This window comes from Panthera uncia, chromosome B1, assembly GCF_023721935.1.
Source record: "Panthera uncia isolate 11264 chromosome B1, Puncia_PCG_1.0, whole genome shotgun sequence".
Lineage (NCBI taxonomy): Eukaryota > Metazoa > Chordata > Mammalia > Carnivora > Felidae > Panthera > Panthera uncia.
This window is the reverse complement of record NC_064811.1, coordinates 76,990,602-77,016,033: the sequence shown is the minus strand read 5'-3', so window position 1 is coordinate 77,016,033 and position 25,432 is coordinate 76,990,602. Positions and strand designations below refer to the sequence as shown.

Here is a 25,432-nt window from a genome sequence, read left to right as displayed (position 1 = left end):
TGTCTAATATTAAATGATAGAACACTACTAGTGTATGGAGTATGTCACCATCAACTAAATGCCTTTCCTTTCCTCAGTTCTATAGAATGTCTGCCCCCATGGACACATTTAACAATAAAAGTAAAAAAAGAAATCCAGTAATTTCTTGCCAACATCAGGGAACATAAGAATAAACAGGGAGTTGTGTGTACATACAAAAAGACAGCACTGAGATGGTATCATTCCAGCAAGCTTCAAGCGCTGCTAATGAAAACAGCAAAAGGAAAAATTTCAGCACATCTAGACGATACTAACTACTGTAAAAGAAAACACAACAAAGCTTTTTATTTTCATTGGCTTTATGAAATAAGGCCACAGTTTCCTACAGAAAACAGTGATTATAGTATTAGCCAATATTGCATAGCTAAATGATTTTCTGAGTAAGAAATTATGTTACTTATTAAATACTTACAATAGTGTTAATACATTGAAGTACCATCACAAACGCTCTTAAAAGCTACATATTTTGGGGCGCCTGGGGGGCTCAGTCAGTTGAGCATCTGACTTCGGCTCAGGTCATGATTTCACGGTTTGTGAGTTCGAGTCCCGCATCTGGCTCGCTGCTGTAAGTGCAGAGCCTGCTTCAGACCCTCTATCCTCCTCTCTCTCTGCCCCTCCTCAGCTCATTCTCGCTCTCTCTTTCTCAAAAATAAATAAACATTTTTTTTAAAAGTTATATATTTTGGAAGTGGAAAAGAAGAAAAAAAACCCTGTAATAAGTGGGAAAAAAATTTAAGCATATCTATGGACTTAAAGCTTTCTGAACTACATACAAATAACAACATGAGTACTTAATTTTTGACTGGTAGGGCTCTATAGGATTCTTCTTCTTTTGTCTTGTAAGAAAACCTTTTCCATCTCATAATGTTTATTTCCATGACAACACACATAGCACAAGTCCTTCCAGAAAGGCAAGCAGTGCAATGCCAAAGCTACCAACCTCATGATTGCAACTATAAAGAATTGAAAGAGAATCAACATTTAGAAAATGATGGGGAAATCAATGTACTTGCCTAAGGAAATGCTGCAAAAATAGACTAGTTATGTTTAACTTATTTCTCAAGTACAAGATACAACCCAGATTTATATTTTGTAACTAGACACATTAAAAAAAAAAAAACCCAAAAACTAGAGACATATTCAATCAATTTAATTTTCTGTGCCATAATCTGACTTACTCAAAGCCAAGTATAGTTTCTCTAAGCCAAATACAATCCCTACCAGTGTTTCAAAGTTGTTTTTTTAAATATTTATTTATTTATTTTTGAGAGAGAGAGGGAGGGAGGGAGGGTAGGGCAGAGACAGACAGACAGACAGACAGACAGAATTCTAAGCAGTCTCTGTGCCATCAGCACGGAGCCCAACACAAACTGTGAGACGATGACCTGAGTCGAAATCAAGAGTCAGATGCTTAACTGATTGAGCCACACAGGCACTTCCCCTACCAGTGTTTTAATACAGGATAAATGCTCTAAAGGGAATAAAGCTCCCTGAAGAGCAATGGTTAGAACTTGCCTCCCATCAGGTTAAAGTGTTAAACTGCATTCTCTTGCCCTTGGAATTCTCTCCATTCCCATTCCCACTGCACAGGGTAATATTCATTATCAGCATCTCTATCCTGGATTATCTCAACAACCTCTTTAGTCACCAGGACTCCAATCTTAATCTCCACACTGAGGTCATAATGAGCTTTTAAACCCATTAACACTATTAATGATCTTTTAATGATTGCAAATCTGATGGTCACTTTCCAGTTTACAAATCTTTTAAGGGCTTCCTTTCTGCATCAACCCCCAGTCTTACTTTCAAAGCCCTTTTCTGACCAGACCCCCACTAGCCCATCCAACTTTCTTTCTGGACACTATCTAGACTGAATGACTTGAGCCAACTTCTCCGAGAGCTTCTGCATACATTGTTCCCTCTCCAACTTGGCCTCTTCCTAAAAATATTCAAGGGACACTGCTATGTGATACGATTTTGCTTTAGGCATAAACATGAACACCTTATTCTTGCATAAAATATGACTCCACTATAAACTAATATAAACAAATATTGTATCTCAAGATTGTATCATTGGAACTTTACTGGTATCTTTCTTCCCTCTCCATTAAGACCTCCTTGTCCAATCTGGAACTTGTAATCTGACTTAACTCTTTGCTCCTTTTTTGCTAATTTCTATTATTTACTGGTGCTTTGCATCCAAGTTAATTTGTCCACCTTGATAAAATGAACAACTATGCCTAATTCCTCTGCATTCCACTGCTTGGTTCCTTATAGGCCATATATTCCCATATTTTTTAAGAAAACAGGGCTTCAGATCTATTACTAATTTTTTAGTTACTGGAAATAAATAATACAGTACTAGTTATAGTACTGTATACACACAACTCTAAAGTCTTAATGGCAGTTTAATGCTTCAAGGAGAGTGGAGTCCTCTGCTCCCTGGGCATATGTGTAGTTTTTAATGGCAGCCTTTGGCAGACAGCACATCCACCTTTGCTCAATAACTAGTGGGAATTTCAAGTCTGGTAGGAGGAAAGAACAACGTCCTGTGAATTCCTCAAAATATACAAAGAAGATGTTCAAAATAAGACAAACCGACCTATCCACCCACTCACCTACTCAGCCACTAACATTTACCAAAGGCCTAGGAACTGTGCTGGGTATTGTTTAGGTACTGTACAACAAAGAGTAGTAAGACTTGGTCCCTGTCCTTAAGGGGATCTAAAAACAGTGGTAAAAGACACATATGTAAACAATTACAATGAATATGATGGATGCTATAATAAAGCCATCATCAACATTTTGTAGGGACAGAGAGAAAGAACAGCCAATTATTCAGAGGGCTCAGGAAAGGTTCACAAAGGAGATAACATCTGGTCTCAAAGAGTGAAGAGAAATTTTTCAGGGGTAGAAGAGTGGAAAAGCATTTAAATAAAAGGAGCAGCTTTACCAAGTACAGAGGTGTGTGCCCAAGGAATGGTATGAACTCTTGAACTGTGTGACACGACTGCAGAGAATGTGAAGAACTGTACTACAAAATAGGCTGGAGAAGAAGGTTGGCACAAGGCAATAAAGGGACCATAAGCTCTGTTAAGAAGCCAAACATTTAATGTGTGGGAAGCAGAGAGCCCAAAACATTTTCAAGCAGAGAAGTCACAGGAGCAGAACTGTTCTGCTAGATGGTAACAGTATAAGTTATTAATGCTGTCACTACCAGGAAGAGAGGGGTAAAAACTTAATCTGTTCTTGAGTACCCGTCTATGTACCACAAACTTCAATATGTGTTACATCGTTTGTGTATATATGTATACGTACATAACAACAATGTTATGGGGGACTCTTTTAGCCTCTTAACAGATAAAGAAACTGAAGGCTCAAATGCTCCATTTAGGGAACACCCCTGGCCTTCTGAATTTCATGCCCCACAGGGGAGGCACTCTTATTTTTCAGAGCCACTACCTGACAACAAAGTGGGTTCGAGGAACAACAGCCCTAATCTTAATGAATTAGACATTCTCATTTTGTATATAATTAAACTAAAGTTAGAAAACTGATGTGCTTCCAAAATCTAATGGCTCCTCATGACTTTAAGACTGGATTTGTGAAGAATATCTGACTATATTTGGTAAGATAGTAGTATTTTATATTTGCATCAAATGAACTAAACTTACCCAATATGGAATCCATAACCTACAGAGAGTCTAGGGAAAACATTACACAGCAAATTAGATCACCTACATAAACACGGGAACATATTTGTAAGTTAAACCATAAAATTTATGAAGGCTTGAAAATACCTATCTAACCACTTATTAATTACATTCAATGTGAAGATTTCAAGCATTACAAAATCTATTAGACATACAAATATAGTGAATTAAAATGTAAGTTTAAAAAAGTATAAATCCCCAATTCTGAAAACCAACAAGAAGAATGTCACCTTTTATGTATCTTCCTAGATCAAGTTAATATTTCCAAAGGGACTACTACATCTGAATTATGAAAGTATTAAAGGCACAGGGCAAGTAGGAAGCAGTATTTGCTAGCTTACATAAAACTCAAGCTTGGATTCTTACTTCTTTTGTGTCTTAACACTTTCATGCAGACTATGAACTCCTGAACACCCTGCATCCTAAAATAGTCAGGTCTTTGCCAGTCACGGACAAGTCTGTGTATGTGTGGTGGTGTATGTTAAAATACATGCCTGAGAAAAAGAAGATGATCCGATCAAACTATAATGCTGTTACAAATACACCTAGTTACTCTTTATCAACTGGTATAGCATTACTAAGTTCTTGGGTAACACAAGCTATATACCATCACAAATGAAAGGCTCTAAGATTCAAAGTCAGAACTTCAGGGGAAGTAATGGAATCCTATGACAGATTCAGAACACACTAGTAGGTGTTAAAAATTCAATCAGCCCTTTCAATGCAGTTTGGGGAAGGCTACCATTTCCAAACTACATTACTCATCTGATATACAAAAGTATGTCTAATACTTATTTAAATAAATGGCTTCCAAGTGTTTTAGCTACTAAAACATAGTAAGAAACACTGTGACCCAAAATACATGTTTGTATACTTACTTCCATGCATGTATAAACTAAAACCACATTTTCCTAACATGATACCTACCCTTACTACGTAAAATACTTAATATATTAAAATATTCTTATATATTCTATTTTATTTCATTTATTTTAAATTATTTTTGAGAGAGAGAGTGAGTGTATGTGCACATGCACACAAGCCAGGGAGAAGGGTAGAGGGAGAGAGAATCTCAGGCAGACCACACTCAGCGCAGAGCTGGAAAGCAGGGCTCGATCCCACGAGCCTGGGATCATCACCCGAGCCAAAATCAAGAGTTTGGATACTCGACTGACTGAGCCACCCAGGCACCCCTATTTTATTTCATTTTTTAACGAAAATACTGGCTATGATCCATTAAACTGATTTCATGATCAACCAAGCCAGTTATAGACTGCAATTTAGTAATTTTTATCTCATCCTTCTCACACAACTTTAGGAATTATGCTAAAACGACATCATTGATAAAAGTCACTATTTGAATGATGTTGGGGGGGGGGGAATCTTTATCTCCCACATTAGAGCACAGCTATAAACTATCAAGAGAAAGAAGCCCGAAGTTCTGTGTGAGAGAAACCAATGCTTTATTCTGAGTCCACCCGCCAACAACTGGCCTCTCCAGCTTTTGCCTCCCCTTCATTGTAGTTTTCACAATGTGAAACTACACAATGTGTAGTTTTCACAATGTAGTTTTCACAGGTGAACCGTGAAGAACATGAGAACCCCCAATGAGACAGCTCTCCCCTTGTAAATCAAATAACCTTTTCATTTGCATTAGAATGCTCTTAAACTTATCAAAGAGTAAGAATAGATGCTGAGGTGTTTTTGTTTTGTTTTTCGTGGTATACTATTAGGTAGAGTGGAATACAACAATTTGCCTGGCTGGGCATTTTACATTTGTTTTACAATTTTTACAAAATAGTGTAAAATAAGTAACTTTTACATTGCATAGTACACATTAAATGCCAGTTTGCAGCACCTAGAGCAAGATAAACAGCAAGAATTCTGCAAATATTTTCTAATTTGAGCTAAGCATCACGATATAATTCAACTATGATTCACAATGGCAAAACGTGTTTTCTTTTTATAATATTAATGCTTTCTAACGTTATATAATGTGTAGTATTTTATACTGCTATAGTTTTGCTCAAATTAAATTCACTTGTATTTTCTGTAAGAAGTACAGTATTTTAAATACTAACCATATGAATCATGATTATAGTTGTGTTATTTGACTGCTTTGATTAACTGCAAATTACACTCAGAGAAGACAGGATTCTGTTGCCCTCTTGTGGTAATTTTGCTGTAGTGTATTCTCCAGGAGTTCCACCTCAATTGGGATTTTTTCTTTTCACTTTAAAAGAGTGGTTATTTTAACCACAGTTTCTGAATTTCCAAAAGCAGTACGTATATTTTCTGCCCTCTGCAGTGCACAAAATTAATGTTAGTTTCTACCTCATATAGTTTTTCCCTCACTTTTAAGAAACATTCTCCTGTTCCCTTCTAATTACTACACCAAAGAGATTTTTCTTAAAATTACTCTCTATATTCTAATGCACATACAAAATAATTGCAGCAAATATCAAGTCATAGATAAACTTCAAGTAAGTGGTAAATAATTAAAAATGTATGGGCTGGAGGCGCCTCGGTGGCTCAGTCGGTTGAGCATCTGACTTTGGCTCAGGTCATGATCTCGCGGTTCTGGAGTTCAAGCCCCACACCGGGCTGGCTGCTGTCAGCCTGTCAGTGCAGAGCCCGCTTCGAATCCTCTTTCCCTCTCTCTCTGCCCACCTCCACCCCCACTTGTGCTCTTTCAAAAATTAAAAAAAAAAAAAGACATCAAAAAATTAAAAAAAAAAACAACAACAAACTATGGGGTTGAGATGTCAGCATTTTCCCCCAAGAGAAGAGGTCTTGCTAAATCAATTAACAGTCTAGAAATTTCAGAAGCTAATGATATCAGACTGAATATTTTAAGTTTTTGAAAGTAAGACGACAGTCATTTCTTTAAAATAGTCCAGACCATATGCAGTGGCCTATTTGTTGTTTCCCCTCCAACAAAAAATTTTAGCTTATCCTTGCAAAATTAGTAACACATAACAATTCAAAACCATTCAAAATGACACTATGAAATAAATTTTAATATAAATAATTAGTATTTGTCTAAAGATAATTTATTAATAATAAACAAAGTTAGTGTCTGCTATGTTTAAACACTGGAAAATTACAAATCAAAAGACAGAATTCCTAAATTAACTAAAAAATCACTCTTACAACTGTAAAATGAGTCTTAAATAATAATAAATGATCAATCATTAAAGCAATTCTTAAAATATATATATATATTTAAAATATATATATATATATATATATATATATATATATATTTAAAAGCAGACCCTTCTATATATTCAATCAATACTTTTCCCAACACTGATGAGGAAAGGCTAGAATTCAGTAGCAGTCTAGGTAAAAAGCACATTCTCTAAAGAAGGACTAGAGCATTCTAAGGCAAGGTAGCATGGCATGTGTCAGTAACTTGAGATGCTTTAGTAAGGCTATGGCACAGATTACAAATTACTTAAAGCTATTGGTAGAAGTGATTGAAAATTCAGGTTTCCAGATAAAGCCCAGGTTGTTCCCTCTTATTATTCGAATGCTCTCTCTCTATAACAAAATGAGGGATAAAAACCACATGATCATCTCATTAGATGCAGAAAAAAGTATTTGACAAAGTTCAACATCTGTTCATGATAAAAACTCTCCACAAAGTAGAATTATAGGGAATATACCTTCACATAATAAAGGCTGTTTATGACAAACCCAATGCTAACATCATATTCAATGGTGAAAAACTAACAGCTTTTCCTCGAAGATCAAGAACAAGACAAGAATGTCCACTCTCCCCATTTGGATTCTACATAGTACATATCATAGTCCTAGTCACAGCAATCAGACAAGAAAAAGAGATAAAAGGCATCCAAATTGGGAGAGGAAGTAAAACTGTCACTATTTGCAGATGACATGATATTATGTATAGAAAAGCCTAAAAACTCCGCCAAAGAACTCTTAGAACTAATAAAAAAATTTAGTAAAGTTGCAGGATACAAAATTAATGCACAAAAATCTGTTGCATTTCTATACACTAATGAACTACCAGAAAGAGAAATAAAGAAAATAATCCCATTTGCAACTGCACCAAAAATAATAAAATAACCTAGAAATAAACTTAACCAAGAAGGTAAAAGAACTGTACTCTGAAAACTACAAACGCTGATGAAAGAAACTGAAGATTATACAAACAAATGGGAAAGTATTCTATATTCATGAACTGGGAGAGTTACTATTGTTAAAAATATCCATACTACCCAAACAATCTACAGATTCAATGCAATCCCTATCAAAATCCAAATAGTATTTTTCACAAAACTAGACCAAACAATTCTAAAATTTGTATGGAAAAAGAGAAGACCCTGAATAGACAAAGCAATGTTGAGAAAAAGGAGCAAAGCTGTAGGTATCACAGTCCCAAATTTTTTTTTAAGTTTATTTATTTATTTTTCAGAGCAGGGGAGGGGCAAAGAGAGAGGGAAAGAGAGAATCCCAAGCAGGCTCTGAACTGTCAGCGCAGAGCCCAATGTGGGGCTTGATCCCATGAACCATGAGATCATGACCTGAGCTGAAATCAAGAGTCAATGGCTTAACTGATTGAGCCATCCAGGTGCCCCATAGCCCCAGATTTTAAAGTATACCACAAAGCTATAGTAGTCAAAACAGTATGGTACTGGCTGGCAAAAACACAGACACACAGATCAATGGAATAATAGATACAGATCCCAGAATTAAACCCATACTTATATGATCAATTAATCTACAACAAAGGAGGCAAGAACACGCAATAGGGGGAAAGATAGTTTAATCTCTTCAATAAATATTCCTGGGAAAACTGGACAATTAAATGCAAAAGAATGAAAGGGGACCACTTTCTTCTACCATACAGAAAAATAACTCAAAACAGATTAAAGATCTGTGAGACCTGTGGGGCACCTGGGTGTCGCAGTAGGTTAAGCATCTGACTTCAGCTCAGGTCATGATTTCACGGTTCGTGGATTTGAGCTCCATGTCAGACGCTGTGCTGACAGCTTAGAGCGAGTCTGCTTTGGATTCTGTTTCCCTCTCTCTCTCTCTGCCCTTCCCCCGCTCATGCTCTGTCTCTCAAAAAATAAAAAATAAAATGTTAAAAAAAAAATTAAAAAAAAAGAAAAAGATCTGTGAGACCCGAAACCCTAAAACTCCTTAAAAAACACAGGCAGTAATCTCTTTGACATCAGGCTTCACATTTTTCTAGTTACATCTTCTCTGGCAAGGAAAACAAAAGCCAAAATAAACTATTGGGACTACACCAAAATCAAGGAAGGAAATCATTAACAAAATGAAAAGGCAACCTACTGAATGGGAGAGGATATTTGCAAATGATCTAATAAGGTGTTAATATCTAAGATATATAAAGAATTTAAACAAGTCAACACCAAAAAACAAATAATCCGATAAAAAATGGGCAGAGGACTTCAATAAAAATTTTTCCAAGAAGACATACGGATGCCAAGAGACACATGAAAAGATGCTCAACATCACTAATCATCAGGCAAATGCAAATCAAAACCACAATGACATCTCACCTTCCACCTGTCAGAATGGCTAAAATCAAAAAGACAAGACATAACAAGTGTTGGCAAGGATATGGAGAATAGGGAACTCTTGTGCACTACTGGTGGGAATGCAATTTGGTTCAACCACGGTGGAAAAGAGTATGGACATTCCTCAAAAACCTAAAAATAGAAATATCATATGATCTAGTAATTCCACTACTGGGTATTTACCCAAAGAAAACAGAAATATTATTTCAAAAAAATATATGCAATCCCTTTGTTTACTGTAGCATTATTTATAATAACCAACGTGTGAAAGCAGCCCAGGTGTCCATCAACAGATGAACGGATAAAAAAGATGTGGTGTGTATATATATATATAATGGAACTCAGCCATAAAAAAGAATGAGATCCTGCCTTTTGGTAACAACATGGATGGACCTGGAGGGTTTTATGCTAAGTAAAATAAGTCAGAGAAAGACAAATACCATAGGATTTCACTTATGTGTGGAATTAAAAAAAAATGAATAAACAGATAAATAAACAAACAGAATCATAAATACAGAGAACTAAATGGTGGTTGCCAGAGGGTAAGGGCACTGAGGGGCTGGGTGAAATAGGTGAAAGGGACTAACAAGTACAAATTTCCAGTTATAAAATAAGTCACAGGGATAAAAAGTACAGCATAGGGTATCTATGGTCAATAATATGTTATATGGTGACAAACGGTAACTACATTTATTGTGGTGAGTACAGCATAATGTATAGAACTGTCAAAACACTATGTGGTACAGCTGAAAATACTTAACATTATATGTCAACTACACTTAAATAAATTAAAATTAAATAGAATTAAAATAAAATAAAATATGTGCTCTTTTTGGTACTGTAACCTTCTTGCAATTCTGCCTCATAAATCTTCAGAGGACAAGAAGGCAAAGATTCCTTCTTCAGTGGTTGATGACAATAAATGCTTCTGTTGTTGTTATTTTGTATATATCATCAAAACTAAAATGCTGTATTTCCAAGGCTAAACTTCCATCAATACAGTTCATTAGTAAGACCCCAAGTTTACAATTCACACATGTTTCTTGAGTAATCTGGGAAACAAAGAAATTGCTATAATTATGAGTAGCAAATGGCAATTCTATCAAACACACACACAGAACATTTATGAGACACCTCAGAGGAAAACAGCTATAGCTATTCTGTGCAGTCCTTTTTAAGGCTAAGATGGTCAAGAATGGGTTTCGCCAGTGAATTCTATCATACGTCCTAGAAGATATTTTCATAATTACACTTAAGAAAAACAAAAAGCAAGAGATTTCTTTGGCCCACCTGCTTGGTTTAGCTGTTGCCAGCTTGGAGATTTGATAACATTGGTGGATCCTGGAGGTTTGAAGGCAGCAGCAGTTGTGAGACCAGCCACCCCTGGTCTAGTGGCCGCTGGGCTCTCCTGTCTCTCAGGCATGCTCCGAGCTGAAGCTACTGATGGGACCAATTGCTGAGGAGTCTCCTGGGTGTTGCTAGAAAGGAAACAAGGAAACGCTTTGGTGAAGTGATAGCAGTCTGACTTAGCAATGAGCCTTTCTTTTCTCAATCTATTAAATCTCTAAGGAAAATAAAAATTATTAATGGATATTTTAAAAAAGAAAACCATGACTGAGGGACCATCTTTCTTTGAAACAAACAAAACAAAACAGGAAAGGAGGAAAGGAGTCAGATTACATTTGTTCACTACTTTGCAAATTCTCTTTAAAAGGTCTACCAGGAGAAATTAGGCTATTAAAACATTGTTACACCCAATCCCTTCGAAAAATAAGCTATTTCTCTCTTCCTATTCTTATTTCAACATTTCAGAAGAGTCATCTAGATTAAAACAATTAATTAGTAAAGAATCCCTTATAATCTCTATGAAATGGCATAGATCTCTCTTCCCCCTCCTTCTTACATTCTTCTGGAGTTTATGAACTAAGTTTTCCTGACATCTTAACAGTCACTCTTTTCACTCACATACTCACTCACTTATTCATTCATTGAATAAACATTTAAGCACCTATTACATGCCAGACATTGTGCTCAGCACTGGCCACAGAGTGGTAAACAAGAGATAACATCCCCTGCTTAATAGAACATACAATGTTGTGTGTTCATAACACAGATAAACAAGACAAAACCGCCACTGTCCTCACTCAAAGTTATTTACTTGCTTAACAGGAGGCCTCATCTGTGCTGGTTTCAGTTTGAGTTAGAAGACCATATGGCTTTTTATTACCCTGTCATTTGTTATTTATAATTATATATTGTCATTTCAAAAAAACTCATTTTAAGTAGCTCAAATTATAAAATATGTACTTTGGAATGATATAATACTATAGCAGTTCCTCTCAAGTGAAGTATCACAATAATAATTATTGTAACAACAATAAGAATACATTATACTAACTTCTGAGCAAAAATCAAGGTACTGGTTGCTTAAATAATTCCATGCACAGAAACTCAAGTCCTTCCATAATTGAAACAAACAGCTGGAGGAATAGATCAATAAAGATAGGATACTAATTAATGACCAGTGAAATAAGTGCCCTTAATTATACTGCTTCGGTTGAGATTATTTCAATGAAAAGAAATTTCAAATTCAATCATGACGACTATACTACCATTCTAGGGGCTCCTGGGCACCTGGGGTGGTGTGGGTGACTTCAGTCAATTGAGCATCCAACTCTTCATTTCAGCTCAGGTCAAGATCACAAGGTTCATGAGATCGAGCCCTGTGGCCTGCTTGGGATCCTCTCTTCCTCTTTCTCTCTGCCCCCTTCTCTCTCTCTCTGTCTCTTCCTCAATCTCTCTCTCTCGTTTTCTCTCAAAATAAATGAGTAAACTTAGAAAAAAAAAAAAAAAGAATACCTAATTTTTCCAATGCTCTTGAATCTGGGATGAAAACTAACAAAGCAGACCTGAAACTGCCTAGTCTTAGGAAGGCCATTTGTAAGGTTGGCCTCTAACTGGCATTTGAGAACTTGGCCAGTAAACAGTTCCCTACAGTCATATAAAACTGTTTCTAAAAGATAAGAGTAGCTCACTGTGCCTAAACTGTATAAACAACATGGTTTATGCTGAACACCTGCTTTCCTTCTGAGAGTCTGGACTTACAGTATAAACTAGGCACAGGGTGACAAAATAAGGAGCCCCAATAAAAGTTTGTCTTGGGCGCCTGGGTGGCTCAGTCAGTTGAGCGTCTGACTTCAGCTCAGATCTGACTTCAGGTCATGATCTCATGGTTCATGGGTTCCAGACCCAAGTTGGGGTCTGTGCTGATGGCTCAGAGCCTGGAGCCTGCTTCAGATTCTGTGTCTCTCTCTCTCTGCCCCTGCCCTGCTTGCCCACACTCTGTCTCTCCCTGTCTTCCTCTCTCAAAAATAAACATCAAAAAAAAAGTTAAAAAAAAAAAAAAAGTTTGTCTTACGTACTCAGTTTCTAATGAGCTTTTCCAGTAAACAACATTTTGCACGTTTTGTCACAGCTCAATGCTATAGGAAGGAACACATCCTGTGTGACCTCACTGAGAAAGGACTTTTGGAAACTTGAGTGTCTTTTCTTCTGGACTTGATCCCATGTACCCTTTCCCCTTGCTGATTTTGCTTTGTATTCTTGTACCATAATAAATCTTAGTCATAAGTACAACTATATACCCAATTCTGTAAGTCCTCTAGTGAATCATCAAACCTGGGGGTGGTCCTGGGGTGCCTCTGACACTAAACAGTTTTGAAAAATCATACTAGAGCTAGTTTAACTTTCTTGAAATATCATTCCCTATTATTGTTCTCTCAAATTCAAGTGTAACAGAGCCATCACCTTCTTTATTTTTTAAAAAATTTTTTAATGTTTATTTTTGAGAGAGAGACAGAATTGAGTGGGGGAGGAGCAGAGAGAGGAAAACACAGAATCTGAGGCAGGCTCCAGGCTACGAGCTGTCAGCACAGAGTCCAATGCGGTGCTCAAACTCACAAACCGTTGAAATCATGACCTGAGCCTAAGTCGGACGCTCAACCGACTGAGCCACCCACATGCCCCTAAGATGTTTAAATCTTAAACAATACTCTTTAGATACAAAGTGTGAGCAGGAAATTATAAAGACAGACCTTATAAAATTCTAGGGGCACCTGGGTGGCTCAGTCAGTTAGGCATCCAACTCATGATTTTGACTTAGGTCATGATCTGATGGTTCATGAGTTCCAGGCTCTGTGCTGACAGTTCAGAGGCTGCTTGAGATTCTCTCTCTCTCTCCCTCTCTCTGTCCCTCCCCTGCTCACTCTCACTCTCTCAAAAATAAATAAACTTTTTAAAAAGTTCTAAATTATAAGAAAGAAAGCTGTTCCATTTATGTTTAAATTCAGGACTGTCAGCAGAGCTCAACATTCTCAGGGGAAATAGATCTCTACTTAAAAAATTTAATGTAGTAATGAAAGAATATTAGGTTTTATTGAGACAATCATATATCTGAATAAATAATGCTTAGGCCCATAAAAAAGCTAACTTCTTTTTTCCTAATTTTTAGTATTAGCTACTACTTAAAGAAAATACATAAACAATAGGTATTGTTGTACTGAAGATTAAAGAGTTAATAAAGCCACTGGCTATATTATTTTATATTTGGGAACAAAATGTTATAATAATCACTAACAGAAAAATATTTTGAATTAATGACTAATTTATTAATACAGTGGCATGACTACTTAGATCAGTATCTTATTTCTGAAATTATGACTCATATATATTTTTTCTAAATTTAAGTTGTTGAAGATATACCTATATTCTAAACAAAATTAAAATGCCTTCTAAAGGATTCTAATAAGCAAACCAGAATAAATCCATAAATACCTTTAGCTAATTCCACAGAAGCTAAGGATCAAATATAGTCATTTTTCCTAGTCTGTCAAATAAATAAGCACTGAAATATTAAATGGAAATGACTTCCATCTCAAGAATACCGAAGTTTTTGTTTCATATTACAAAAACTCAACACAGAAAAATACACTAACAGAGCAAAGGTTTCTTTACAAAACTGACCTGTTGAGAAAAAAGAAAAAGGAAGAAAAGTGAACTTTCAGTGTCTGGAACCTGATTTATTTTGAGTTTACATTCCTTTCCCACATTTGTTTAACTATTACAACAAATAAATTTCGGCTGCAGATTGACAACAGTTGGAAATTTTGTTTATTTTCAACGGAAAAACTGTTCAAAAAATACTCCTGAGGTAAATTTTATTCTAATTATATATTTAATTTTTTTTAAAAACCCAACCATACATCACAGGTTTAATTACCAATGTTTAAACTAAACGGTTTTTGGCTAAAGTGTTACCAAAAAATTAATATACTAGTAGACTCTGAAGTAGTAGGAAAGGAATATTTCTGGAAGGATCATCATCATTATAAGCATTCTTCTGTCAAAACTCTAAAAAAGGACCTAGACAAAGAGAGAAGCCATGAGCCTCCTTCCTTCCTGAATTGTGTTTGCAAGAAATTTTTTCCTAAGCAAAATTTTTTACCTTAAGACTTTTTTGTATCAAAATTCAAAATGCTGAATATACTATAATAGAAACAAGTTTGGTGGTATACTATACTTTATTATAATTTTAGAGATTATTCTCTTAGAAAAGGAAAAATAAGAGATAAGACATGTGACTGTCCCAACTGCTTTTTCTTCTCACTTGAGTTCACTAAGGTCTCTTTAGAGAACCAAATGTTCCTGCTGTTGTAGAATGCCAACTCACTTATCTTGTTGAAAATCATTTCCCTTCCCAAATACCGAAATATGTTTAGTTTGTGCCTATTGCTGTTAATAAAAAGTAATGATAATGGCTACCTGCTCTACAAGTGGGTCCATGGATAGTGTCAGTCAGCCCATTACTGCATGCACATCTTTTTTGTTCTTTAAACAAGAAGTTTATTTAAACAACAAAATGTTTTACTTGAAGGGAAAACTATCTAGGATTCACTTATTTCAGAGTACTATCTCTACTTAAAGACAGACTGCATGTAAAAGCTATGTATGAAAATGTTATAAAACTGTCCTTGTTTTTGCAACGGTAAATGAAAAAAACATTAACATTCTCTCATCAAGCAAGGTTTGCAAGAATTTTAATGTTATTCTTTTATATTAAATAGTGAGTGCAAAATAACTTACTGGAATATAAAGATAAGGGCTGACTGAGCAGGGCACTAACGAAGGGAATATTGTCTCATAACTAGTATTTTTCTCCATCTTATTTCCGTTTTCCCCATCCCATCTCCACTTGATATCAATCAAAACATATCATTGGTCACTTAGCTTTTTAAAAATGCAATAGGTACTTTTCTGGAGAGAATATCTAGAACATTCCATTAAGTTCTCTAAGGGACTTTTTATTCTCAGTGTGGTCAGTAGCCTGTCTCTGTACAGACAGAGTTAGCTCTGATGATGAAAGATTTCTGTTCAATTAACACTCACAATTCCACAAATATAAAATTATTTGGGGAGGTTTTTTTTCCTTAGAGAAAAATGGACAATGATCTCTCTCCCTCTATTTAAACATCCTCCTAAAAAGTTATATAATTAAGTATATTGAAAACCTCCATAGCAGTGGATAGGCTCTAAACACATAATCAGTGGATGGCCCAAATCATATCAGGTTTTTACTAATTATAGTCATAGCTGTATACACCATCATTAATTTTATGCTCCATCAGAAATGATTTTATACAGTTATTTCATTAAGATTACACCTTTAGTGAACACTTGGGATATTTTTATTTTTTATATTATGCCTAATAATTTTTGGCATCATGGTTAAGTTTAGTAAAAAAATTAATTTTGTGTTTCAGAATTTCCCAGATATGGTAAAATTGTTGTTTGCCCCAGTAAAAACTTCGTATTAAGTACTATAAGTAGTAGCCAATCAAAATGAATTGTTTTATTATTCTTTTTCATTTCTGCAAAAGGTATAAAGGTATATCTTACTAAACATTTGATTATTCTAGTACAGCTACATGCACGCAATAAAAGGGTTCCACTATAATTTAAATACTTGCAAAACTACTAATAATTTCATACCAACATCAAATGTGCTATTAAAAAATGTCACAAGGGGTTAAAAGGAAAGTTAATGACCATACAAAATAACACGCTTGTGCAATAAGCATTGCACTGAATTTACAGTTAATTTAAAACAACACAAATCCGCTCTAGGACTTTCTCATCTGGCTTATTAATATAGTGGTTAAGTGTTAGAGAGAAAGCAGTATATTTCACAGCAAACCACCACTGTGATATGCGCTGCCACAGTACCTTGCTTCCTTAACATGGATAGAGCCAGTTGACTTTCTGGAGGCCTGGAGGTACGAGAAAGCTAAAGGCTTGGAAACAGGGCTGATGCAAAGTGCATCCAGGAGTGTGTGATATTTATCAGGACTGGAGAGCCTGGTGAGCATTCAGAAAGAGGTTTAAGACGAAAAATCACAGGACCAATAGCAAAAAGTAGTTTTTACAGTCTATGATCGGAAACATTTTCAGAAAGAGCTACAGACAGAAGCATTTTACAGACAGGCAGAAAAAACAAAGCAGTAGAAAGAGGATAAAAAGAAGGGCAAAGAGTATTCTATTATTTGACTCATTCATATGGAAATGACTAGATTTTCACCAAAGCTTAGATTGAGACAATCTTTTAGAAAGCGTGTAAAGCTATAAAGACTACTAGACATTATGTAAAAACAGAATCTCACAAAAATAAAAAGTTACTATTCTTTTTGGGGGAGGAGAGGTGTTAGAATAGTTTGACTTTAGATCACCCTCAAATACAATCAGTTTGTGGGAGAAGAGAATACCAATAGAAACTTAAAATATCTACTGATAGTTCATTCTGTTTCAGATTATGAAAAACTAAAAATTATACAAACCCCACAACATTCAACTGAGAAGTATCCTAGACAAATGGCAGTAATGGAAAGAGATGAACAGGTGATTTAAAGAAAAACCGGTAACAGGGTGCCTGTGTGGCTCAGTTAAGCGTCCGACCCTTGGTTTCGGCTCAGGTCATGATCTCACGGTTTCATAGGTTCAAGCCCTGCCTTGCGCTCCATGCTGACAGTGCAGAGCCTGCCTGGGATTCTCTCTCCCTCTCTCTGCCCCTCCCCCCACTTGTGCTGTCTCTCTCTCTCTCTCAAAATAAAAAAATAAACTTAAAAAAAGAAAAACCAGTAAGAAACACTGTGGGAGAGGTCTATGACCCGGGTAAAACGTTCACAACACAATCAAGGTCTCATACGGAGCTGTGACTGTTTCAAGTGGCTATGTCTTCTTTGAGGGGACCTGTAAGGCTGTGAAAAGTGTTGGAAATCACACAAGACACACCCTGCACATAAAGCTCTACCTGGTTTTTGCAGCAAGAACAGCAGACACAGTAGCAGCTGCGCTGCTCAGAGCCGCAGCACTGTATCTAGCAGGAGAAGAGAAGGTAGAAAAGTTTCGAAAACCTTCCAAAGAACTTGTTGCCACACTGCTTGTGTTGCTGCTTAAATTGATAGGTAGGGAAGGGAAAAAAAGAGGAGAGGAACAAAAAGGGAAAGTGAGAAGAGGTAGCATAATAAAGGTAAGATAGTAAACATCCTACATTAATAGACATTATAAAGGTACAATACAGAAGTGTAACAGAAGGTCAGGCCATTTATTTACTGTTGCTATGATTTCTCGTGGAAATTAAAATTTGATATATAATCCTCCATAAAACTGATTTTTGAGATACAAATGCTTTTGAATGTATTTAACTTCTGACTCTAATCCTATTTAAAGTTAAATCAATATCATACATCACACATGTGAGGATTGATTTGTCAGCATCTAAGTAGAAAATAAATCTAAACATGACGGCTTGAATTTCTGTAAGCAGAGAAAGGAAGGTTATGTCGATTACTCTAAAAAGCCTCTACGTAAAGAGCTTTACCTTAGAGATGATATACACCCAGAGCCTGACATTTTAATGAGACTATGCTTTCAAGAGAAGCAGGTACAACCAGCTGCCTATTCAGAAGCAGCAATACATATTAAAAGGAATAAGAAATAACTTTAAAATATTGAGAATGAACCTCCTTGGGGAAGAAAAGCACCCCTGTAAAATAAACAGCACAGTTCAAGTGAATATGACTAAAACAGCACTCTCCCTAATGTTCTATACTCCTATTTTCAGTTAGCTCTGTCAAGACTCAAAAATGCTGGTATAAAATTTTATTTCCAGAACTCTTATGATTAAAATAATAATATTTTCCTTTGGTCTTTTAGAAAAGGTCAAACACCTGGACAGGAATTAACATTCCATCATTAGGGCTGTGATGCTTTTCAAGTTGGTTATCAACTTGAAATTGAGAATTTCTTTTTTATTAAGTAAAAAGAAAATCTAAAATGCACAGCGTGAAACCTATGGTCTCCTCCTTTATGCGTGCAAGTTATTAATAAACATTCTCACCATTCTATGATCACTTTTTTCACAACTGGTGACAGTGGCCACCTCCAACACAAAGCAAGTATGTGCCAGACTCAACTCAGGTTAATTTAAATGAGAGCTCAGGTGTCTGAAACTGTCTTTTCTCCTTGTTGGAAGGATTTGATAATCCATTATTCCTAGTTTCACTGGCTATAACTTTACAAACCGTTAGAAAGCAAATTAAAGAGCAGTGGCAAGCCATTTTTAAAAATTATACAGAGTTGTTTAAGTATAATGTTTTCCCAAGCCTATAATTTAATTGAACTGTAGCGCTATGTTTTAGCAACTGTCGTGAATGGCTAGAAAAGAAAGAATGGGGCGAGAAAGAGAAAAGAATGATGCTATTAGTGTCAGAGTAGGGTAACATGAGTGTCATGCAATGTGGACGAATCAAGTTACCAAATGCCTCAATTGTGAATTTCTCGATTACTCTGCATCTTTCAGGCAATGGGTACTATTTGGGGGAAGTAATGGAGAATAATAAGAAACTTAAGTCTGTTTAAAAAAGAAAAGGAAACTGTAATGAATTTCTTTCATGGCATTGTATCATAAATATTCATATAAAAGGACTTAGCATGAGTGCAGTCCTGTACAATCTTACAAGTAACCTCAATATCTTTAGAATACGTGTGGGCACCCAGAACATAAGATCTCTAGTGCTCCTGTTTTAGAAGTGATGCTCTAATTCAGTAGACTTATAACAAACTCAAGGGAGCTGACTTTCCAAATCACAACGAATAAATAGAAGGCATAGACCCTAACTCTATATTTATGTTTGAATCTGAACAAGAGAGAGAAAAAGAGAGAGAAACATAAAATCAATGTAAAGCGGTGTTCCACAGCTGAGCGCCAAGCTTTCTTGTGTATATATTAATGATGTCAGTTCTGTAATCTACGATCACTTGTTCCCTTTTAGTCCATTTTAGTATTTAATTGCACCCATCAGCATTAAAATTTAGACATACCAAAAAGGAAAAAAAAAAACTCTACCTAGAATATGTAGTCACTTTGGAGAGTGTGGCTACTTGGCTACCAATATGTAAAACCTGAGGTGCTGCAGGTGGGGGAGGTCCACTCCTAGGTAGGTCTTCCCAAGAACTGTCAAACCTAAGTTTTCAGAAGCAAAATAAGCAAGGCAAAGGAAATATTAAGGAAAAGTACAGACACTTATCATCTATCCACCTTTTAAGTACACTGGCTCCATTTGGGAAAAACTCCAGCTTTTGTTCTTTAACTTCGTATCTGCAAAAAGTTAAAACCAAAACCAACATCCTCACCATCACCAAACAGAGGCTGTCCCCATCCCCCATTTTTTTTAACATGGCTACCTCCGTGTGGGAGAAAGGTGGATGGGAATTCCCACACACCTAGTCCCAACACTGTGTATTATGTACTATGTAGGTATCCAATACAAAGTACAAAAGACTATGTACTTTGCATGCTTCAGGGAAGTTAGGCTCCACAAAATTAATTCAGTTGCCCAATATCATATACCTAGTAAGGGTCAGGTGGAATTTGAACCAGGTCTGTCTGTACTATTTCCACTACATAATACTTTCCAGCATCTTGTGGGGTGGCTGTCTGAGTAGGGCACTGCAAGAAAGCAACTGAAAACATCCTATCAAGTCAGAATGCTGTGTTTGCAGATCTGGAATTACACAGATGTTTATCTCCATGGAAACAAGGTATTTTATCCATTCACACAACAAATACTTGCATGCAATTTTGTTGCTTTATTTTTTACTTTGTTTTTCTCCTGTCCATACCATTTTTTCTTCTGAATGCCAGAATTGAATTTTAGAAGAACTATCACCAGGTTAAAAAAAAAAAATGAAAAATTCAGTGTGAGGCTTGAAAGAAGAAAGCACAATGTGTAACACTTTGGGAAGAAAAAATAAATAGGAGAAATACAAAATTGCCCATTGTTTAAAAAAAAAAAAAAAAAGAGCCTGTGAATAAAAAAAAATAGAGGTCAGTCGTGTTACATGGATTTTCAGAATAGAAAATGGAACACTAAGACAGAAATAGAAAGGGAGAGAGGTTATATTCCCACTTTTTATTTAGCATTGGTCATACCTTTACCAGAGTGTTGAAAAACAAGGTAGACAACTGAAGAAAAATGTCATGGTAGAATTTAAGTATCATTTAAGAGACAGAGTAGAGATGTTAAATAAGAACTGTAAATCCTATACCAGGGGTCAGCAAACCATGACTATCGGACCAAATAAATTAAGAGTGGTTTTCATATTTTAAAATGCTTTTTATAATTTTTTAAAAATTTATTATTTTGAGAAAGAGAGCGCACGAGTCGGGGAGAGGCAGAGAGAAAAAAATCCCAAGCAGGCTCCGCACTGTCAGCACAGAGCCCAATGTGGGGCTAAACTCCTGAACTGTGAGATCATGACCTGAGCCAAAATCAAAATGCTCAACTACCTGAGCCACCCAGGAGCCCCTAAATGGTTTTTCTTATTTTAAAGAAAAGAAGGAGCACCTGGGTGGCTCAGTCAGTTAAGCATCCAACTTCGGCTCAGGTCATGCATGATCTCACAGTTCACGTGTTTGAGCCCCACGTGGGTCTCTGTGCTGACAGCCCAGAGCCTGGAGCCTGCTTCAGATTCTGTGTCTCCCTCTCTCTCTGCCCCTCCCCACTAGCACTCTGTCTTTCTCAAAATCATGAACATTAAGAACATTTCAAAAAACTGAAAAGAATAATAACATTCCATGATACATGAAAATTACATGAAATTCAAACTTCAGCTCTCAGATAGTTTTAATGAGCTTTAAATAAAGCTTTATGGAAAGCAGCCAGGTTCTCTCATTTACCTATGTCTAGGGCTGCTTTTACACTACACACACAGGTTAGCAGCTGTGACAGGCCAGGTGGCTCACAAAACCTAACATATTTACTATCTATCTGGATCTTTACAAAAACAGCTTGCTGACCCCTGTCCTAGAGATAACATCTCTACACAGCTACCAGAGTAAACTTTTAACAACACAAATCTGACCCTGTCTGTTGCTGAGCAGCACTGCTCTAAAGACACCTGTGGTTTTGGGCTCCCTGTTCTCCAGTAAGAGCTCTTCCTTTCTGCCCTGCTCCAATCCAACTGCTTTTTCCTCTCTTCCTGAGAAAGGCCAAGTTTCTCCCCACCTCTAGGCCTCTGCACAGTCTGCTACCACTCACTTTCTATACCTACCTCTCTACCATACCTTCACTGGGCTAATTCCTAAGCGTGCTTCTGGCCTCAGTTTAAATGTCACCTTCTCAGGGAGGTCTCAATAATTCCCCAAATCACCTTAGGTTGCCCAGGTCCTATGCTTTCAAAATACCCTGTACTTTTTCTTCACAGAACTTGTTACTAATGAAATCATATAGTCTGTGGGGTTATTTGTTTAAATCTGGATTCCTTCATTAAATTAGAAGCTTCCTGAGGTTAGGGACCATTATGTTTACTGGTATAAGTGAAGTGCTTACCACAATGTAAACAATAAATGTTTGTTGAATAAATGCATGAATGAAACTTACTGTTTTCAAATACAGAAGTCACTTACAATATACATATATTTCTTAGAAAATACTTGTACCTTCTAAAGACTATACAGCAATCAGGTTAAACAGGTACTATAATACTGCCTAAGCAAGAAGGGTCACATCATCTAAGAAATTACTAGACCTCTAAAAGTATCTTTAAAAATGCCCTTTACAACATAAAGAACTATCAGTAGTCTAGAAGAAAAAGAGAAAACATAAAGAATTATCAATGTCTACATATGACTATATTAATGAGGACAGGAAAGAAAGGGGATAAGGTGGAGGTCTTCCAATACCTCCATGAAATGTGCTGATCGGAAAAATGAGCGCCAATTGAGAATAAACTTCACATAATTCATGAAATATCTTCTAAAGCCAGATTTCCAAGTTGCCAAACAAATGCACTTGGCAGGTTTCCCATGAGTTATGCACACCTATTTCTTTGCTTAGCCAACCTCTAAAACTACTAGACTTAAGAAAATCTTGAACTACCTCATTTAATATGGAACAGACATCAGTATCTACTCTAATTCTGCCATCCCCTAATATTTATCCCTTTTAGGATTGGGAGGAAGCTCTAATTCATGTCACCTCTGCAGCAGCCAAACTTCCTGCTTTGTCTGTTACTTGAGTTTTCATTTCTTACCAGAGAGAGGTATGAAGACTTAAATCCTTCCCAGGTATGTCTGAAGAGTTGGGCTTGCAGCCTTTTAGCCTGCTTTTCTTAGGAAAACTGAACAAAGAGCCATTTGCGCATTATCTTTCTCATCAATTGTGTCTTTCTTTGCATAGTTTCAACATTGTCTCTTTCCATGCTTTCTAATGGGGACCCATGCTAACAATTTGTCCAGGTGTGAGGCTGCTCATCCTACTAATTTACCATTCTGCAGGACCAGGGAATGGACCTCTCTTTCTTTGCCCCAGTCCTGACAACTACCCAAATGCAAGATCCTTATGCTGTGTATTCCACCTCCTCCCTTTTTCTCAGGGGCTTCAATTGATATATTTCCTTTGCATTTTCCATCTCCCTCTCCACTGCATGCTTTGAGTCCCCATTCAAAACCACTATAAAATCGCCTTTTTGCAAAGGAAACAAAACACCAAAAGCCCAATTATAGAGTAATTTCTCCTAAAAAAATAATAATAAAACATATGAACAACAAAACTACCTTTCCCTTCCATTTTCCTATTCTTATTAAAAGTCAAGCTGAATGATAGTTTCACTCCAGCAACTCTGTCTCCATTTCCTCACCTGCCTGTCACTCTTTAACCACCTCAAGTGGGCCTCATCCTCCAAGCTTTATAAAACCGTATTTTTGTCAAGGTAACTAATGATCTCTCTGTGGCTAAATTCAGTTGACAGTTTGTGTTCCTCATTTTCTTTTTATTGTGGTAAAAAACACAACATAAAACTACCTTCTTAACCATTTTTAAGTGTACATGCAGTTCATTAGTCATAAGTATATTCATTGTGAAATAGACCTTTAGAACATTTTTATCTTGCAAATCTTGAACTATAGCCATTGAACAACTCCTCTTCCCTCCCCCCCAACCCCCTGGCGACCACCACTCTACTTTCTGTTCTGTGAATCTTCTTTAATACCTCATATAGGTAGAATCGTACAGTTTTGTCTTTTTGAGTACATTCCTCATTTTACTTAGTCTTGGTATGAAACCCAGCTGACCACTCCTTCTCTTCTCCTGTCTTCTGTACCTCAATCGTACACACTTGCCTGTCTTTAGTACTATTTTACTGGCTATTCCTAGAAGCCTGACTCACTGTCTTCCTCTTTACCTCATCCCAACAATCTTGACTTTAGTGCTGTCATGTTGAATCACTGAATAACCTGATGGCTAAATTCTTTGGCTTCTTCACTTCATTGATAATTCTTCTAAGGCTAAATCTTAGGCCTGGAATATCTCAGCCATGCACTCCAGAATTCATAGCCTCTATTTTTCATCAAAAAGAATAATACACCTAAATTCTGGATTTTAAGCACCTCTTTGTTTTGTAACTTACTCCTCTACATCTTGAGTCTATTAGCTTCTTTACTATACTGAACTGACATTTACCACGGACTCTTACCAACTAAATTAATCTTTACCAAATTCACACAATCTTAGCAGCATTTCTCTATCCATCAACCCCTGCCCCTCAGTATTTCTACACTCTTGTCAGCACTCCTCTAAAATATACACCCATCCAACTCTCTCACTCTCCATTAATACCTCCTTGGCCTAAGCTCCTATCATCTCTTGCCTGAACTAAGGGAATTCACATAACTAGTCTGCTATGTTCATTATTTCTCCCTCACAATCAATTTTACATAGTATTCAGAATGATCTCTTTATGATTAAAATCCTATATTGGGCTTTCTGATTAACTGGGATAAGAATCTAAATCCCTTAACACAACTTACAAGGCAAAAAATGATCTGGTTTCTGACTACCTCACTCAATCTCTCATCTCTCTCTCCTTTATTAACAATGCCCCAGGGCGCCTGGGTGGCTCAGTTGGTTGGGCTTCCGACTTTGGCTCAGGTCACAATCTCACTGGTTGTGAGTTCGAGCCCCATGTTGGGCTCTGTGCTGACAACTCAGAGACTGGAGCCTGCTTCAGATTCTGTGTGTCTCTCTCTCTGTCCCTCCCCCACTTGCGCTCTGTGTGTGTGTGTGTGTGTGTGTCTCTCAAAAATAAACATTAAAACAAAACAAAACAAACAAACAAAATGCCCTAGTCACAGTGGATCTCTTTCAGTTCCTTAAACACACCATGCTGAATCCTGTCTCAGGGCCTTTGCACTTGCTATTCCCTCTGCCTACAGAGCCTATCTCCTCCATATTTGCATGGCTAACGCCTTCAGGTCATTCATGTTTCAACTCAAACGCCTTCTTTTTCCCTAACTAGTGTCTAATGACTTCACTCCTCTCTTTCCCTCATTATACTTGTCATATTGTCCTATATTATTTCTTTACAGAATAACATCATAACATAAAATTTTATTGTTTATTTGCTTTTTTTTGCATATCTGCTCCATTAGACTGTAAGTCCATGACAGAACCTTGCCTCTGTTATAAACCAAGCATCTATAATAGGGAGTGA

At 36.5% G+C, this 25,432-nt stretch overlaps 1 protein-coding gene across 5 annotated transcripts in view; it reads right to left on the bottom strand.

Annotated features, from left to right (window-relative positions):
* PDLIM5 (PDZ and LIM domain 5) overlaps positions 1-25,432 on the bottom strand; it is a 218,408-nt gene that overhangs the window by 39,431 nt on the left and 153,545 nt on the right. For 4 of the 5 annotated variants that reach the window (XM_049630885.1, XM_049630886.1, XM_049630887.1 and 1 more), the window contains one exon: positions 10,619-10,806. In XM_049630885.1, coding sequence (XP_049486842.1) covers positions 10,619-10,806 — 188 coding nt within the window. Of the gene's footprint in view, positions 1-10,618; positions 10,807-16,609; positions 16,742-17,690; positions 17,829-19,787; positions 19,905-25,432 lie in introns of all 5 variants that reach the window. The other variant, XM_049630892.1, reaches the window with a different exon arrangement.